The sequence below is a fragment of the Saccopteryx leptura genome, chromosome 4, assembly GCF_036850995.1.
Source record: "Saccopteryx leptura isolate mSacLep1 chromosome 4, mSacLep1_pri_phased_curated, whole genome shotgun sequence".
Taxonomy (NCBI): Eukaryota; Metazoa; Chordata; class Mammalia; order Chiroptera; family Emballonuridae; genus Saccopteryx; species Saccopteryx leptura.
Window position 1 is genome coordinate 184,100,160 of NC_089506.1, and position 18,674 is coordinate 184,118,833.

Consider the following 18,674-nt stretch of genomic DNA (forward strand, 5'->3'; position numbering starts at 1 on the left):
CAGGAAGGTAATTTGCAATTTCACAGACCACCTATACCTGGTGCTGCCCAGCCCCCAATGCAAACTATTTATATAAGCGAGCAAACACAAAAAATCATATTTACAAACTTAGTTGACCAACACAACTCTTTTTTGTTTTTTTTTTAACTGAGAGGAGGAGTGATAGAGAGACAGACTCCTGCATGTACCCCAACAGGTTGCTGCATCCACCCAGCAACCCCTGTCTGGGGCTTATGCTCAAATCAGCCAAGCTGTCCTCAGCACCCAGGGCCCATGCTGGAACCAACTGAGCCACTGGCTACGAGAGGGGAAGAGAGAGAAAAGGGGAAAGGGATGGAGAGAGAAGCAGATGGTTGCTTCTCTTGTGTGCCCCGACCAGGGATCAAACCCAGGACGTCCACACGACAGGCTGAAGCTCAATCCACTGCGCCAACCAGCCAGGCCAACTGTTCTTTTTTAAAATAAAGCATAGACCAGGGGTCCCCAAACTATGGCCCACGGGTCGCATGCGGCCCCTGAGGCCATTTATCCGGCCCCTGCCACACTTCTGGAAGGGCACCTCTTTCATTGGTGGTCAGTGAGAGGAGCATAGTTCCCATTGAAATACTGGTCAGTTTGTTGATTTAAATTTAACCTGTTCTTTATTTTAAATATTGTATTTGTTCCCATTTTGGTTTTTTACTTTAAAATAAGATATGTGCAGTGTGCATAGGGATTTGTTCATAGTTTTTTTTATAGTCCGGCCCTCCAGTGGTCTGAGGGACAGTGAACTGGCCCCCTGTGAAAAAAGTTTGGGGACCCCTGGCATAGACCCTTCAGGACAGGCCCTGCGGAGAGATGGCTGCAGTGCAGGGGCCTGCGGTGAACACAGACAGCAGTCAGCTGACACTGGGCAAAAATGAGCTACAGAGACCCTGGGAACTGAGAAAAAAAGTAGTGGAGAAGGAGGCCAAGCAGAAAGAGATCAGTGAGAAACAACTAAGCCAAGCCAGCGCTGCTGCCGCCAGCCACACCACTGACAGCGACGTGTGTGCCAGGGAGCAGAGCCTGGACCCAAACCAATACTGTAAGGTCCGCAGCCGAGCAGTCCACCAACCAAAGGTCAGCGGGGAAGACTCGCACCCACACAAGTTCCATGTGACCTCTCACTCACCCACTTCATCCAAGAATACAGTCACCTACAGCCTGGGGACTGCCTGAGGGACATCACCTTAAAGGTGACAGGTGGGATCCGTGCCAAAGAGCTTCTGGGGAAAGCTCATCTTTTCTGACCTATGAGGAGAGGGGCTCAAGTTGCAAGTCATGGCCAATTCCAGGAATTACTAACCAGAAGAATGTGTGGGAGACATAATTGGAGTTCAGGGGAATCCTGGGAAAACCAAAAAGGGCGAGCTGAGCATCATTCCTTATGAGATGACACTGCTGCCTCCTTGCTTGCATATGTTACTTCATCTTCACTTTGGAGTCAAAGACAAGGAAACACAATATCATCAGAGATACTTGGACTTGATCCTGAATGACTTTGTGAAGTAGAAACTTATCATTCACTCTAAAATCACCATATTAAAAATACGTTTCTTAGATGAGTTGGGATTCCTAGAGACTGAAACACCATGACGAACATCATCCCGTGAGAGCTGTGGCCAAGCCTTTTACCGCCTACCACAATGAGCTGCACATGAGTTTATATATGAGAACATGAGAACTGCTCCAGAACTCTACCATAAAAAGCTGGTGGTTGGCCTGACTGGGCAGTGGCGCAGTGGATAGAGTGTCGGACTGGGATGTGGAAGACCCAGGTTCGAGACCCCGAGGTCGCCAGCTTGAGCGAGGGGTTACTCGGTCTGCTGAAGGCCCGTGGTCAAGGCACGTATGAGAAGGCAATCAATGAACAACTAAGGTGTCAGAACACGCAATGAAAAACTAATGATTGGCCCTGGCCGGTTGGCTCAGCGGTAGAGCGTCGGCCTAGCGTGCGGAGGACCCGGGTTCGATTCCCGGCCAGGGCACACAGGAGAAGCGCCCATTTGCTTCTCCACCCCTCCGCCGCGCTTTCCTCTCTGTCTCTCTCTTCCCCTCCTGCAGCCAAGGCTCCATTGGAGCAAAGATGGCCCGGGCGCTGGGGATGGCTCTGTGGCCTCTGCCTCAGGCGCTGGAGTGGCTCTAGTCGCAACATGGCGACGCCCAGGATGGGCAGAGCATCGCCCCCTGGCGGGCAGAGCGTCGCCCCATGGTGGGCGTGCCGGGTGGATCCCGGTCGGGCGCATGCGGGAGTCTGTCTGACTGTCTCTCCCTGTTTCCAGCTTCAGAAAAATGAAAAAAAAAAAAAAAAAAAACTAATGATTGATGCTTCTCATCTCTCTGTTCCTGTCTGTCTGTCCCTGTCTATCCCTCTCTCTGACTCTCTCTCTGTCTCTGTAAAATAAAATAAAATAAAATAAATTTAAAAAAAAAAAAAAAAAAAGCTGGTGGTTGGTGGCATTGACTGGGTTTATGAAACTGGATGCCAGTTCCAGAATGAAGGAATTGATTTGACTCACAATCTTGAGTTTGCCACCTGTGAGTTCTACATGGCCTGCGTAGACTATCACAATCTCACGGGAATCACAGAGATGATTTCAGGGATGGTAAAGCACATTGCAGGTGGTTCCAAGGTCACCTACCACCCAGATGGCCAACCCTATGAGATTGACCTCACCCTACCCTTTCAGAAAATCAGCATGGTAGAAGAGCTTGAAAAAGCCCTGGGGTGAAGTTGCCAGACACTAACTTCTTCAAAACTGACGAAACTTGCAAAACTCTCGATGATATCTGTGTGCCAAAAGCTGTTGAATGCCCTCCACCTCAGACCACAGCCAGGCTCCTTGATAAACTTGTTGAGGAGTTCCTGGAAGTGACATCATCAGTACTGCATTTATCTGTGATCACCCACAGATAATGAGCCCTTTGGCCCAGTGGCACTGCTCTAAAGAGGGTCTGACTGATCCCTTTGTCATGAAGAAGGAAGTACGCTATGACTGCACCAAGCTGAATTAGCCCATGTGGAAATAGCAGCTTCTCAAAGAATAGGCCCAGGCCACTGGCAACAAGGAGGCCATGTTCATAGATGAAAACTTCTATACCACCCTGGAATACCCGCTGTCCCCTACAGCTTTCTGGGGTACAGGCATCAGCTGAGTCACCACCTTTCTCACAGACTCCAATAACATCAAGGAAGTACTTCTGTTTCCTGCCATGAAACCTGAAGGCAAGAAGGAAAACTGCTGCTACATTGGGAAGCACAATAGCTGGCACTTCTGTCTAGAAAATAATTGATAGTCACGTTACTCGCATCTTGGTGCTTCTGCAAAAGATCAAGGACTGCGAGGGAATTCTTTTCTTGTAGAGCCAACACAGGGAAGCATCAGCCAGACAAAGTTGGCAGGATGAACAGAGACCTGGAGCACAGATTGCAATTTAGATTTTCTTTTTTTGTGAAATAGGCAATCATTGGAAGGTTTCCATGAGAAAAGTAACACAGTCTAAAAAAAAGTTGTTGTTTTTTTTAAAGTGAGAGGAGGGGAGACAGAGAGACAGACTCCCAAATGCACCCCGACCAGGATCCACCAGGAAGTCCCTTCCCAAGGAATGTTCTGCCCACCTGCCCCTCTTCCCTCCCCCCAACCCTCTGTTGCTAGTTGCTTGACGACCAAGCTATTTTTAGTGCCTGAGGTGGAGGCTCCAGGAGTCATCCTCAGTGCCCACTCAAGCCAACTCCATTGAACTAATCTGAGCCATGGTTGTTGGAGAGAAAGAGAGAAAGAAGGAGAAGGGGGAAGGGTGGAGAAGCAGATGTTCACTTCTCCTGTGTGCCCTGGCCAAAAGTCAAACCCAGGACATCCACATGCTGAGCTGATGATCTACCACTGAGTCAACCAACCAGGGCCCTAAAAAAATTTTTTTAAAGATCATCTGGGCTCCTGATTGTAGAGGTGACACAAGCTGAGTTTATAAGTGTCCTTAGTAGGCCTTCAGGTTAATGAAATGCCTATAGAAGGCCTAAGTTCCTTTATTTGCCTGAAGTAGTACCCATAGGATTTATAAAAAGTTGCCAAACTAATGACTGTGTTACATATCCCTAATTCAGAGTGGGAAGTGAGTTGTTTTGTTTTATCAGGCACAAATAAGATGATTAAACTGGATTATATTTATGACTTTGTCTCCGAACATATGTGTGACTTTGGATCTGTCCACATCATGCAAAGTTTCTGAACTTTCATTTCTCTGGCTGTTAATAATAAGGGCAGTAAAAGGAGGGTGAGGGTTAATATTTACTAACTCTGTGACCCATAACTCAAAGTTTCTAAATCAGCAGAGAGCATTTTTACCAGTGATCAGAAGAACCTCGGCCTAACTTTCTTAAAAACAATAGCTTCTGATTCTGCCTAACTTCTTTCTTCAACTATAAGGTTAATCCGCAGAGAGGAAGAAAAGAGCTTTGCTGAGGGCCTTTCCTCATCACCATTCTTCAGAGAAGAAACTGGAAAATGCAGACACTACACCCTTAGCACGTTCGAGGCTCCTAACACGTTAGACATGAGTCAGACTCGGAAGCCAGCTTTGTCTTTACACAAAAGGTGTGCTATCCCCTCCATACAAAAACCCGGAGTGCAGTCAATAGAGGGGTGAGAAGAAGAAGGACTTCCATTACAGGCCTGAGAAGAGTGAGCGGTAGGTACTGCTTCTAAGCTTTGTGTGGGGAGGGTAAGACGGGGAGCGGGAGGACTTAAGGCGGGGCTGGAAGGAAGGGGGGTAGGGATGCCGTGGCAATAGTTTGTAGGTCTACCAAATACTATCTTGAGTTCTTTAATAGACATCATCTACCTTAGACTACCACTACTCTTCCTTATTTCTTTTTTTTTTTTTTTTTTTTTTCTGAAGCTTGAAACGGGGAGAGACAGTCAGACAGACTCCCGCATGCGCCCGACCGGGATCTACCCGGCACGCCCACCAGGGGGCAACGCTCTGCCTACCAGGGGGCGATGCTCTGCCCCTCCGGGGCATCGCTCTGTTGCGATCAGAGCCACTCTAACGCCTGGGGCAGAGGCCAAGGAGCCATCCCCAGCGCTCGGACCATCTTTGCTCCAATGGAGCCTTGGCTGCGGGAGGGGAAGAGAGAGACAGAGAGGAAGGAGAGGGGGGGGGGTGGAGAAGCAGATGAGCGCTTCTCCTGTGTGCCCTGGCTGGGAATTGAACCCGGGACTTCTGCACGCCAGGCCTACGCTCTACCACTGAGCCAACCGGCCAGGGCCTCTTCCTTATTTCTTATGATAACAGCCCTCTTATACATATTGGGCTATTCTCCCAGGAAGATCCACCACATTCCCTAAGTTCCCCCTGACCACTTACTAAAATTCACGACACTCTCAAAGTTCCATTCATTTAGCTCAAGCCATTGACAACAGTTCAAATGTAATTTTCCCTAGGAGAAGCTTATCCTATTAGTAATATGAATATAGGATCTAAAGCAGTTAGCTATTGCTACATAATAAAACCATCTCAAAACATAGGAGTTTGAAACAATTGTGTATTATTTCTTATGAGTCTACAGGATGGCAAGTAGTTCCTCTGACCAAGACCAATTAGATGTTGCTTGGGTTCCATCATGTGCCTGTGGTCAAATGGCAAGTCAGCTGAGAGTTGAGTGGTCTAGGATAGACGGAATGACTCAACGCTGTTCTGTGTGGTCTCACAGGCGACATGCCCCTTGTCCATGCATGTTGTCATGGTGACCACAGAGAAGCCAGAGAGGAAGACATGCAAAGCTTTTTGAGGTCTAGACTTAGCACTGTTGTATTAATTTACCACATTGTATGGGCCAAAGCAAGTCACAAGGCCAGCCCAGGTTAGAGGAAGCAGAGACTACAAAGTTGTCAGGCAAAAGGTGTGGATACATAGAGGCCATTGAATGAATTGACAGCAGCAATGCCTTCAATCTGACACAGGACGGAAGAGCAAATTTTGACCGAAAGAGTAGGAAAGGGAAGATAGAGAATGAAAGTTATTAGCTTTCCTAATAATCTCATGCATGGAAATCTCTTGTTCTATTATCTAGTCTTGACCTCAAGCAAACTGTACTCTTTCTTCTCACTGGTAAATCTTTATCCTAGTATTTCCTATGCAAGCAAATCATTTCCTTACATATGTTTCATTTTGCAATGGTTTTAAATTTAAATTAATTAAATACTTTAAAATATTTAATCATTTGAGTTCAGCTAGTTAGATTTTTGTATGATTTGTGTTAAAAAAATTTTCTTTAATATCTTTATTCTTTTAATGAATAAGCAACTTTTGTATTTGCATTAGTGACATGATGGAACAGCTATAAAGAAAGAGAATTGAAAAAGATCAACTTCCTAGTGAATTTACCTTCTAGCATGACAGGTTGATCATCAGTAAATAATTAGTGAGGCCCCACAGTGAGGAAAGAACCATGATAAATACATAATATGTTGTCAAAGAAAGGCATATTCTGATTACAGAAAGCACAGATGAGACATGGGTGATCAATTGATAATATCATTTAACAATGAATATCAAAGTTGTTGTGTTAGGTATGTTTAACTTGAATAATGTATAGTCATGAACTTAAAGGAGTAAACTGAAGACCATTTCAGGAGAACTAGGATGGAACCTTTGAGGTAGCATATACTCTGCCTTCTAAAGTGAAGAAAGTCACCAGGGTTGCAGTGACACATAGGTCACCATGGGAAGGGGTCAGTGAAAGTGACCCCACATCAGCCTTAAGATAAAGTAAAGTTCTTGAGGCAAGAAGGTAATATTATCTCAGGAGTCACACGGAATGGCTCTGTGGTTATTTGCTGACCACAGATGTGGGTTTCAGGTGTGGTTGATCCCGTCCCTCTGAGCAGACTCAGAAAAGAAATCTTCAGAGTAGCAGGCCACTGGCTGAAAGGGCTGTCACTGACCAGATCAGGAGTCAACTTAACTTCCTGGTACTCCCCAGAGTGTCTGGAAGATCAGCTGGCCTCCAGAAGATGTGGAGAAAACAGCAGTCCCTGCCAACAAAGAGGAGCACCCAGCAGGCTTTCCAAGCACAGTTCATGCCCTGGAAGATTAAGCTCCAGGGGAAGAAAGTGAAAATGGATGCTGACCTGAAACCGTAAGTGACAGGTCTCAGACCTGGGAAAAACCAGTTGAGGATAGCGCGCTGCCTCTTTGCTATATAAAGGTCTTTCTGGTATCTCAGGGACAGAAAGTCTCCCCAGCGAGGAGGTTCTTGGTTGCCAAGTAGGGGTATGTTCCTTGTTTACCAGCAACAAGGGCTTGAGCAAGAACTTGAGCAAAAAACAGGAGTGGTCCCGCTTGCTTTCCTGTACTCTGGAACCTGACACGGTGCGTTTGCTTAGAAGTTTATTGCCTAGAAGAACGAGCAGAGTTTGAGGTTTTTCATGTCATGGAGAAAGCCGGAGAAAGGGAACTCACACAGAGGGAGGCGACGAGCAACGGAAAGCGTGGCTGCAATCTAGGACTCAATCCTCTCAGAGAGCTCGGTATTTCCCAGTTACGGGAAAATGAGATTGGGACACACTTGCATTGTCCCACTTGCCGTGTCGACTCTGTTAGCTCTGGTTTTAAGTTCCTCTTAATCTAGAAAGATAGGTTTGGTTTTAGGTTAAATTTCTTTTGACTTCCTTGTAAACAGACACTATGGGTTAGGCTCTTGGTTTTTCAGCTTTTGCTTTGTTTTCTCATGTAAAGCTTATACAACTACTAGCAGAGTACCAAGTCCATCGAGAAGTGTTTTGTTTTTCAATTCTTCTAGAATTTCAACTACAATTGCTTAAGTATCCCTCACAGAATCCTATCTTCAAAGGACAGAATTCTAGAGGAAGGTTATTTAACTCAGCCCAGAGCAGGGGCAGTAAAGAGAAAGCCTCCAGAAAGACATGTGAAGGCATCGTCACGTGTTCACAAGAACACCGTGAGGACAGACACTGTGCAGGGGGCTTGATGGGAACAAAACATATTAGATAAAATGGAAATAGCCTGAGGGGACTGGAAACCATGTGCTCTGTTTCTTTTAGTGAGAGACTGTGTATAAGACTGGACAGACACGGGGCTTTGGATTCTGCAGACCTGCCCTGGAATCCAGCTCTGCAACTGTTGAACCAAATGTGGGGACTAGGAAAAGAGACGATCAGGAGTCAACTTCGGTGTTCTTATCTCCAGAGTGATGAGAAAGATACCTATTTCCCAACATTGTTAGGAGAAGTAAATAAAGTTCCCTTCCACTCTTTATCTCCCTCCCCGAACATCTAATAAGAAACACTGGAGCTCAGCCTCTCAGAGAAGCGGTCTACATCTCTGAAGTTCCTACGATGGCTCAGCCCCAATCACCAAACCCCACCCAACTCTATAGAGTTTTCACAAGTGCATAGGGCAGGTGTAGAACTTAAACTCTGCTCTATCAGAAATCTCAGAATAACATCTGTACTGTCTGGGCAAACCTCACTGTGGCTCGGGAGGACTTGATCACTCACAAACTGGGAGACATGGGGCCAGTTCATTAGGTTCTCCATGCGTCTCAGACTTCTTTTCTGCAAAATGAGGCTAACTTCTTTATGGAATCATTTCCAGCATTGCATCAAAAATGACCTGTAAAAAACTTGTCCAACTTGTTATCCGATTGAGTCATTTCTTCATTTTTCAATAACTGGTAGAGAATATTTTTTGGTTATTGGACATGCACATTTTTTCTTCCATAAATTGCATGCTTTTGACCTGACTCACACCTTAAAAGAAACTATGAGCTAAATTCTCAAGTCTAAACCATCACAGACAGCACCATCTCAGTTACCTCTTCTAAATTCAGCCCAGTCTCACTATCACTCACTTCTTTAAAAAAAATTGCAGGATGATCGCTAAATTGAAGAAATATAATTAACAGTAACATGGAAACATATTAGTATATGAACTCTTTCATTTTGTCTATCTTTAAGAGGTGAAGTTCGGCCCTGGCCGGTTAGCTCAGTGGTAGAGCGTCAGCCTGGCGTGCGGGGGACCAGGGTTCGATTCCCGGCCAAGGCACATAGAAGAAGCGCCCATTTGCTTCTCCACCCCTCCCCCTCTCCTTCCTCTCTGTCTCTCTCTTCCCCTCCCACAGCCAAGACTCCATTGAAGCAAAGATGGCCCGGGCGCTGGGGATGGCTCCTTGGCCTCTGCCCCAGGCGCTAGAGTGGCTCTGGTTGCGGCAGAGCAACACCCCGGAGGGGCAGAGCATCGCCCCCTGGTGGGCAGAGCGACGCCCCTGGTGGGTGTGCCGGGTGGATCCCGGTCCGGCGCATGCGGGAGTCTGTCTGACTGTCTCTCCCCGTTTCCAGCTTCAGAAAAATACAAAAAAAAAAAAAAAAGAGGTGAAGTTCAACCTGATTGGGGGGGGGGGGGGTGCAGTGGATAAAGTGTCAGACTGGAACACAGAGGACCCAGATTTAAAGCCCCAAGGTCACAGAGGACCCAGATTTAAAGCCCCAAGGTCACCGGCTTGAGCATGGGCTCACCAGCTTGAGTTTGGGATTGCTGGCTTGAGCTGGGATCATAGACATGACCCCATGATCACTGGCTTGAGCCCAAGGTTACTGGCTTGAACAAGGGGTCACTCGCTCTGCAGTAGCCCCCCCCCAGCCCCCATTAAGGCACATATGAGAAAGCAATCAATAAACAACTAAGGTGCCACAACAAAGAATTAACACTTCTCATCTCTCTCCCTTCCTGTCTATCCATCCCTGTGGGTCCCTCTCTCTGTCTCTCTCTGTCACAAAAAAAAAAAAAAAAAAGAGATGAAGTTCATGCTTTTCTGCATGCCTAAAGATTTTAAAAGAATTATCATTATTAGTATTCTTTGTTATTACCATCATTACAAACAGAAGCAATAACCACATAAAAAATGTGCTTTCAGGATTACCAGAAGGAAAAAGGGAAAATACTAAAAATCTTGGCTGTGGACTTACGTAGACATGTATAGGTAAGACTAAAAACACATGTCTTCAAAAGGAACAGCGATGATCAAACTCATCAATTGTAATAAGTTTCTAATTATATTGTTTAAAATAATTAGTTAGAAATAAATCCTAACATTTATAGTCAATTCATTTTCTTTTTTTTTTTTTTGTATTTTTTTTTTTTTGTATTTTTCTGAAGCTGGAAACGGGGAGAGACAGTCAGACAGACTCCCCCGCATGAGCCCCACCGGGATCCACCCAGCACGCCCACCAGGGGCGACGCTCTGCCCACCAGGGGGCGATGCTCTGCCCCTCCGGGGCATCGCTCTGCCGCGACCAGAGCCACTCTAGCGCCTGGGGCAGAGGCCAAGGAACCATCCCCAGCGCCCGGGCCATCCTTGCTCCAATGGAGCCCTGGCTGCGGGAGGGGAAGAGAGAGACAGAGAGGAAGGAGGGGGTGGGGTGGAGAAGCAAATGGGCACTTCTCCCGTGTGCCCTGGCCGGGAATCGAACCCGGGTCCCCCGCACGCCAGGCCAACGCTCCACCACTGAGCCAACCGGCCAGGGCCAGTCAATTCATTTTCAACAAAGGGGATAAGACAACTCAATGGGAATGAATAGCCTTTTCAACAATAGCACCTGGAAAGCTAGTAAAAGAGTGCAGTGCCAGGACAATGTGCAAAAAAGAAAGTTGGGCCCCTACCTCACACCACACACAAGAATATCACTCAGAGTGGATCAGAGACCTTACACTGATGTAAATGCTAACACTATAAAATTCTTAAAACCATAAGAGTAAATCTTCATGACCTTGGGTTAGGCAATTATTTCTTAGGTACAACACACAAGCACATATAAAAGAGAAGACTGATAAATTAGGCATTATTAAAATTTAAAAATTATGCTTCAAAACACACCATTAAAAAGTAAAGAGACAACCCAAAGAATGGGAGAGAGTATTTGGAAATCAAATATCTGATAAGGAACTTGTATTCAAAATATGTAAAGGACACAACTTGATAAAAAAGACGAATAATCCAGTTTGAAAATGGGCAAAGGACTTGAATAGATTTTTCTCCAAAAGATATATAAATGGTCTATAAGCACAGAAAAGATGCTCAATATAATCAATATTAGAAAAATGCAAATTAAATGCAGAATGAAGTACCAGTCTAGCCACTAAAATTGCTATAATCAAAAAGAAAAAAGTAAGCATTGACAAATATATGCAGAATTTGGAACCCTCATCATTGCTGGTTGGTTTAGTTGGAATGTAAAATGTTGTGGTAACTTTGGAAAACAGTATGGCAATTTCTCAAAAAGTTAAAAAGAGCAATTTCATTTCTAGTTATATAACCAAAATTATTAAAATTTATGTCCACACAGAACTTGTATACAAACTTCCATATTAGCATTATTCATAGTATCTAAATATTCATCAACTAAAAAACAGATAAAATGTGGCATACCCATACAATGAAATATTATTTAGTCATAAAATGGATGAAGCACTGATACATGCTACAACGTGGCTAAAACTTGAAAGTGTGCTAAGTGAAAGAAGCCAGTCACAAAAGATCCCATATACTATGATTCCATTTATATGAAATGTCTAGAATAAGTACTTTCTCCTCTATAGAGAAGACATGGAATGTGTCTCCTCTATAGAGACAAAGGGCACATTAGTAGATCAGTGGTTCCTTAGTGCAGAAGAGGGAGATGTAGGAAAGATGAAGAGTAACTCCTAATGGAGAGACAAGGTTTCTTTTTAGAGTGGTGAAAATGTTCCAGAATAACTACAAATTAATAGCCAGAAAATAGGGATTTAAAGTATAGCATAGGAAATACAGCCAATAATATTATTGTAATAATTATGCATGGTGCCAGGTAGGTACTTGAAATGTCGTGACAATTTTGTTAAGTATATGATTGTTTAACTACTAAGCTGTACACCTGAAACTAATACAAAATAATATTGAATGTAAAATGTAATTAAAAAATAAAATTTTCTTGAATTTTCTAAGGGGGTCGAACTTCAATATTCTTGCAAAAGAATAAAAGAGAAATATGTAAAAAAAAAAGAGAGAAAATTATCTAAAATTAGATGATGGTGGCTATGTAACTCTGAAAAAATATACTAAAAACCATTAAATTATACACTTTAAACAGGTAGGCTTTATGTTATGTAAATATTTTAAGATTTTTTTTAAACCTTCAAAAACAGTTATTTTAAATAAGACCCTATGATATTATTATAAATGCTGGTAATGATACCACCTCCTGAGTGCTTATTATGTGCTAGGAAATATTCAAAGTCTTTATAAGTATTAACTACTTTGCTTTCCCAACAAACCTATTAGGTACATCTATTATTTCCCCCATTTTACAGATTGGAAAACCAAAGCTATTTAGTGGCGGGCAGTATAAGTATTCACAGAGTCTGTGTTTTTAAGTAAAATATGAACTGGACCTGGAATCCAATAGCAAAATATGGGGAGAATCCCTAAAATTCAGAGAACTGGGGAAATTTTAAAATATTGTTATTCAAGAGAGAGCCTAAGAAAGTTAAAACCTAAGTGTAAAAATAAATTTTTGTTACTTCACACAATACTAGTAGTAAACAAAAGATTGTAGAGTATGTGACTGTGTCCCTCTCTTGTCCTGTATTAAACACGGGGGCAGGGGGCTAGTGCTGGGAGTCCCGGCATGTTTCTATTCTTCCCTGAGTTGAGGAAAGGGGACTCTGCCTGGTGTGAACAGGAGCCAGGTTAGCAAGCCCGGAGCAGAGAGAAAAAAGGGCAGTCCCAGCTCTAATACTTCTTATTCTTGTGACCTTTGATAGAGCACCTGAATTGGGCACAAACAATAGATCTATGACATGAAGTAACTATAACAGATGTTTCATAGGGTCCCTATTGGTTTTAAAGTTTCACCATCTACCACCTAGTTCCTAGACTAATCTTGAAATCATCTTGGCCAATGTTATGTTTGCTTTCAAACAAATCTTCCTCAATCCTGTTTCATGGATTTCTCCAAATGTCTTTTTTGGTTTTCTGTCCACTACTCTGGTGCCTGGACTCCCCAAGGGGGAAAAAGAATAGAAAATTGTGTCTTTCTTCCTCACTTGGAATGGTAGGGCCCCTTGGAAATAATAAAAATCTATTTAGTAAATGTTGGATATAGATTCAGAATTGCAGAACTATTTTGTCAGTCCTTTAGAGTAAAACATAATTTTGAGAATGCTAAAACGTTCATTGTGGTTATATCTGTAGGCTCAGAATTACAGATAATTTTGTAATTTTATTCTTCATATTTTGTGCATTTTGTTTTATAAACAAAAGGTGTATGTTAAAAAGTTTATGGCACAACATTAGAAATGCATTTAATGCCAGTGAACTGTGTATATTTTACCAAAATAAAAAAAAAAATACAAAGAAAATTCCTCATGGGAACATTAAAAATCACATGATATTCATAAATATTTCTCTGGAAAGAACTGCCAATTTGTATAAAAATCAAACAAAGGCAGATTATACAATAACTACTATGCAATTTGTCAGAATATAATGCTCTTTAAATCAAAGAACACATTGATATCTGGTAATTCTAGGACAAATTTATATGTTTTACCAAACGTTGAAGTTGGGTGTTCAAATGTTTACAGTGGTGTGAGGGAGTCAGCTCATGCTGGCTCAAAAGAGCTAATTATCAGCATCTCTTCTCAAAGTCATGTTCAGGGCATCACGTCAGTAGCTTAAAATCAGCTATGCTGGGAGTATCTTCACTCTGGAAATTGGCAAATACTACATACCAGATCTTCTCCCACCCTAGAAAACAGGTTTACCAGAACACTACTGTTTAAATAATAAATATACCAATAGAGAGAAATTTGCACAGAAATAATGTTTAAAATCAACTCTCTCGATTCATTTCATAAATTTAAGCAAATGCAATTGAGAGCAGTAAAAAGACTTGCCCAAGTGAGTTGCAGGGCTAGAATAGGTCCATGGGTCTTGACATTTCTTTCCCTTACATCACAAAGACCAAATACACAAAAAGAAAGACTGCCTTACGTCTGATATTGTCACAGTTACTAAAACTGCAGGATCAACTTTCTTTTTTTTTTTTTTTCCAAAGCTGGAAACGGGGAGGCAGTCAGACAGACTCCTGCATGCGCCCGACCAGGATTCACCCGGCATGCCCACCAGGGAGCGATGCTCTGCCCATCTTGGGGCGTCGCTCTGCCGCAATCAGAGCCATTTTAGCACCTGAGGCAGAGGCCATAGAGCCATCCTCAGCGCCCGGGCAAACTTTGCTCCAGTGGAGCCTTGGCTGCAGGAGGGGAAGAGAGAGACAGAGAGGAAGGAGAGGGGGAGGGGTGGAGAAGCAGATGGGCACTTCTCCTGTGTGCCCTGACCGGGGATCGAACCCGGGACTCCTGCACGCCAGGCCGACGCTTTACCACTGAGCCAACCGGCCAGGGCCAGGATCAACTTTCTAATCTTTCTGGAGGTTCAACTTCCTCTAAAGTCACCAACTGATGCATATGCTAATATTTTCTGTCAAAAGAACCAAGTGGTCTCTCCGCATTCCCTCAGAGAAGGGATCATTACTTTAGGGGAGGAATGACCCTCCTCTCCAATCTCTATTGGAAATCACAGAGTGAAGGAGCTTGAGTGAAAGGAAGGGATTGTGGATATGATCTAGCCCGTTAGTTAGACTGGAATATTCTAGGCTGCTTGGCGGGGGCATTAACACCAATGTCAACATTCCATGGGCCTAAATTGTTACCATCGCGCTCCCTCTGAGATTAGGTCTTCCGCAAGCCTCATGCAGGCACATGGCTGATGTCACATTCAGAAAGGAAATCATATCTTTCAATTACATCATAAAAAGACTTCATTCAACTTTAGTCAAACTATAACCAGTTCAGATCATAATCTTCCTCCTCCTCCCCATCCGTCATATTTTCTGAATGCTTACTCTGTGCAGGCTTCGTGCTTAAATTTGACATGTCATCAAGTCCTCACGGTGGCCTTTTAAGGGAGATACTATATATTACCATTACCATTTGTGCAGAGGCTTGGAAGAGTTAAGTACCTTTCTAAAGGAACAGCAATGAAACAATGCAGCCACCCTTCCAATCCAAGCAACCTGACCCTCAAGCCCCCACTCTTAATCACAACGTCCCATTGCCCACTCCAGGGTTATGGGAACATTCACATTATACCCAGACACTGGGTTTCCACATACGACTATTTCGTGACAAAGTCTGAATCTCCAGGTAATTACACCAGACCATATGCTTCTTTGCCCAAATGGCAGTACTATGTGCTTAGAATATTAATTAGTAATTAATTAGTAACTAATAATTAATTAGAGTAAAATTAGTACAAACTAATTTTATTATTTAGCCTGAATACAGCATAATTCAGCAGATAAATCTTAAGGCACAAATATTTATAATGTTACCTAATTGTAGAGATCGAGTTCATTTGTAAATGGAAATTTATATCTCATGCCTCTGGAAAGCTCAGTTTTGAAGCTCTGCTTATTGGTATTTTTAGTTTGGTCTTGTGCCTCAACATCCACATCCCACACCCGCAACAGGAGGAGGAGAATCTACGGGCACGAATTCCCCAGCCCCTATCTAGGCTAGCTAGCATCAGTAGGTGTATTAGTGCCTTATTTGTGGACTTCAAAATGGTTGGATAGAATAACCATAGATTATCATCATTTCATAAGACTAAATTCTTGGAGTTATCTGTGAATCTTGTTTCATTGAAGAAAAAAAAATCTTACAGTAAATCTTTAATGAGTGGGATTTAAGGAAAGAGACTTAGAACTAGAGACTTTCAACATCGCCTAGGCTGGCGGTTTTAGACTCCAATGCAGGTAATGAGAACAAGTGGAGCAAAGCAGGCAGAGTGACAGTGGGGAAGACTGCAGACTGCGGCAAACTGCAGCATTCAGCTACTTTACAAGGAGGCACTGCTCTTAACCAGACTATTGCCAGTCATACTCTCTCTTGCCAGATCTGATCTTCCACACAAGGCCAGATGACTATGTTTTATATGAAAAACACTTCCACTTATAAAACATGGTAAAGGCAAAATAGAACATGTCAGCAGGCCACACTTAGCCCAGTATCTCTTTGTTCAGTAGAAGAGGAGGAAAGTCTAGAGGTGTTGACAGAATTTACCAAGTGGAGTAGCCCAAATTCACTATTCTCTCTTCCATGTCAGGCTCTCTTCTCCAATCTCTGTTTATAAAGCTATAACATTGTCACTTAATGGAGAGCATCAGAAAAATGAGATATTTCAGTCATCGGTGGTCTGTCTTAAAATTGTCTGCTAGTTGTCAGTTTTTATCTTGTTTGGTGATATTTTTTCATCTAAACTTCTGGAAGGCTACAGAAGGTCACTGCTATCTTTATTTTAGTTGGACTTAAGTTGTAATCATAGATTCTTTTTTTTTTTTTTTTTTACTAGTGAGCATGCTCCTTTGATAGCTATATTTACATAAATGTCCTACTCCAGTTACTTATCTTTGATCTCCTGGTCTCTGTTTTTATTTTTACACATAAAAAAACAAAAGCTGTGGCAAAGGCTAGGAATGCCATGAGCAGAGTTCCTGTCTAAACAGTTGAGGGAGTCAGCCCGTGGCAGCCCGTGCCTGCTGATGTAATTGCTGCACAGCAATCACCATTCATCGTTAAAAGAGAGCATCAGACAGAATCCACACTTGCTTTCAGTGGTCATGGGCCATCAGAATCTCACTCCTGCCTGAATATGAAGTCTGAACACAACTACTAGCTAATTTTGAAAGATTTAGCATAGGCAGCTCCTACCAAGAAGTGAAATTCAGCGGGCAAGCCACAGCTGATTCCTGCCCTCAGACACCTTCAGATTGCCCCTCCCACCAGCATCTGCCATTTAAAATTTGAATGCCACTAGGGAGGGCATGGGCACTGTCCTTTCTACTCCCCTCTGCTGGTTTCTCTCCTCACCTCATGGTTCTATTGATACTTACCTTTCTGGCTCTTGAAGGCGTTTGAGTTTGTGACCCCTGCTCTAGACTTTCAGCCATCTCATCTTTAACACAGTTTTTTTTACGATAAGGAATTAATTCAACATATTACATAAGGGTTGAGTCAATATTTTTTCAACTATTTCAGAGCTGCTTCCCATAGACTGGTGGTTGCTGCCCAAATGAAATAACTCTATCAACAGATGATTGCAGCTATGAGCCAACTCATCTCCTTCTGCACCCAAAGCATCATCCACGTGGCCATCAAATTAACCTTTCATCATTCTGTTCCCATTACCTGTAAGATAAAGCTTGAACTATGCACTGGCATTCGGGGTCCTTCATAATTCAGCCTCCATCGAAATGACCAAAGCTATTCCACCAGCTCACCAATACACCCTTCTCCACTACCACGCACACACCTGGCCATGCCTATTTATTTGTTCATGTGAGTCCTACTATCTTCCCTTTTGCCTCCTTTTATAAATGCTCTGTTAACACATATGGAATGAATGAATGCATGAATGAATGAATGAATGAATTCTGGCATGACCACTTAATTATGGCCAACTTGCTTAACCTTTTAAAGATATAGCTTTATCATCTGTAAAAATGTACTTTGGGCAAGAACTAAATAAGATGTTATTATGGAATTATCTAGCAGAGATGCTACATAGACTCAAAAGGCATTAGATACACAGAGACTCCAGAAATACTAGCTTCAATTACTACCTATTGCCTTACTTCCCCTTTTACGATTAGTTAACTTTTCAAATTGTGTATATTGTCTCCTCCTAGCTACATTATCGAAACAAGAACCCATTTCTTAAAATTTTTTGTATCACTCACGGCAGTTGGCATGAAGCCTTGCTAATAAAATACTGCTGAGTGCTAAGCAAGCTTCTCGGCTAAAATATACATCCAGCGACTGGCTGCTGACTCTGGAATTTCCTCCTTTACAAATATTTTGTTCTAAGTTAACTTAAGCATTGCCTTCAGTTAAAATTCAATCCTTCCTGGGAGATAGTAGCAATTATTGTATTAGTTATTAACATCTGCGCTGATTAGACTTTTTTGTTTAAAGGGAACAGAAACAGCCCTGCAGGTTCTTGCTATTATATGAGGTATGGAGATGAGTTTATTTACTCTAATATTTTATTATAAGTTATTTAATGTCTTTCCAACATAATTGCAACATACAAGGGAAAAAGAGAAATACAGATACTGCACTATCAAGGAAAGACAAGGAGAGAAGCTGGGAGCAGCAGAGCGTCAGAATTGTAGTGAGATGGCATTGGGAACCAGGGTGGCCACCTGTCACGTTTTCCCCAGCACACAGGGGTTCCCAGGATATAGAGCATTCAGTGTAAAACCAGGAAAATGCCAGGTACACTGCGGAAAGTTGGTCACTGTATTAGGCACCCATTAATTCTCACCAAAAGACTTGGTCTAATTTCAAAAGTGTGCTTAGAGTCCACTGCACGTGAAGTAGTGCAAACCTGTCCCTCACTGGTTATCAGCTGGTGAGAGCAAAGTACTGCCGGGACCAAGGCTAAAGTCTGATTTTCTGGAAACTTTGCTCTCTTCCACAATCAGAATCGGCATATCTCACTTAAGCCAGTCACTCTCCAATGTCACTGACTC

The 18,674-nt window shown here is 42.9% G+C and overlaps 1 protein-coding gene and 1 pseudogene across 1 annotated transcript in view; both read left to right on the plus strand.

Moving 5' to 3' along the window:
• Positions 1–837: 837 nt before the first annotated feature.
• On the plus strand, positions 838–3,315 carry LOC136404298 (lysine--tRNA ligase-like; annotated as a pseudogene).
• Positions 3,316–7,013: 3,698 nt separating this feature from the next.
• GRAMD2B (GRAM domain containing 2B) overlaps positions 7,014–18,674 on the plus strand; it is a 125,154-nt gene continuing 113,493 nt past the window's right edge. Inside the window, exon 1 of the mRNA XM_066382119.1 lies at positions 7,014–7,162. Within this exon, the coding sequence (XP_066238216.1) occupies positions 7,038–7,162 (125 nt within the window). The 5' untranslated portion in view covers positions 7,014–7,037. The remainder of the gene's footprint in view (positions 7,163–18,674) is intronic.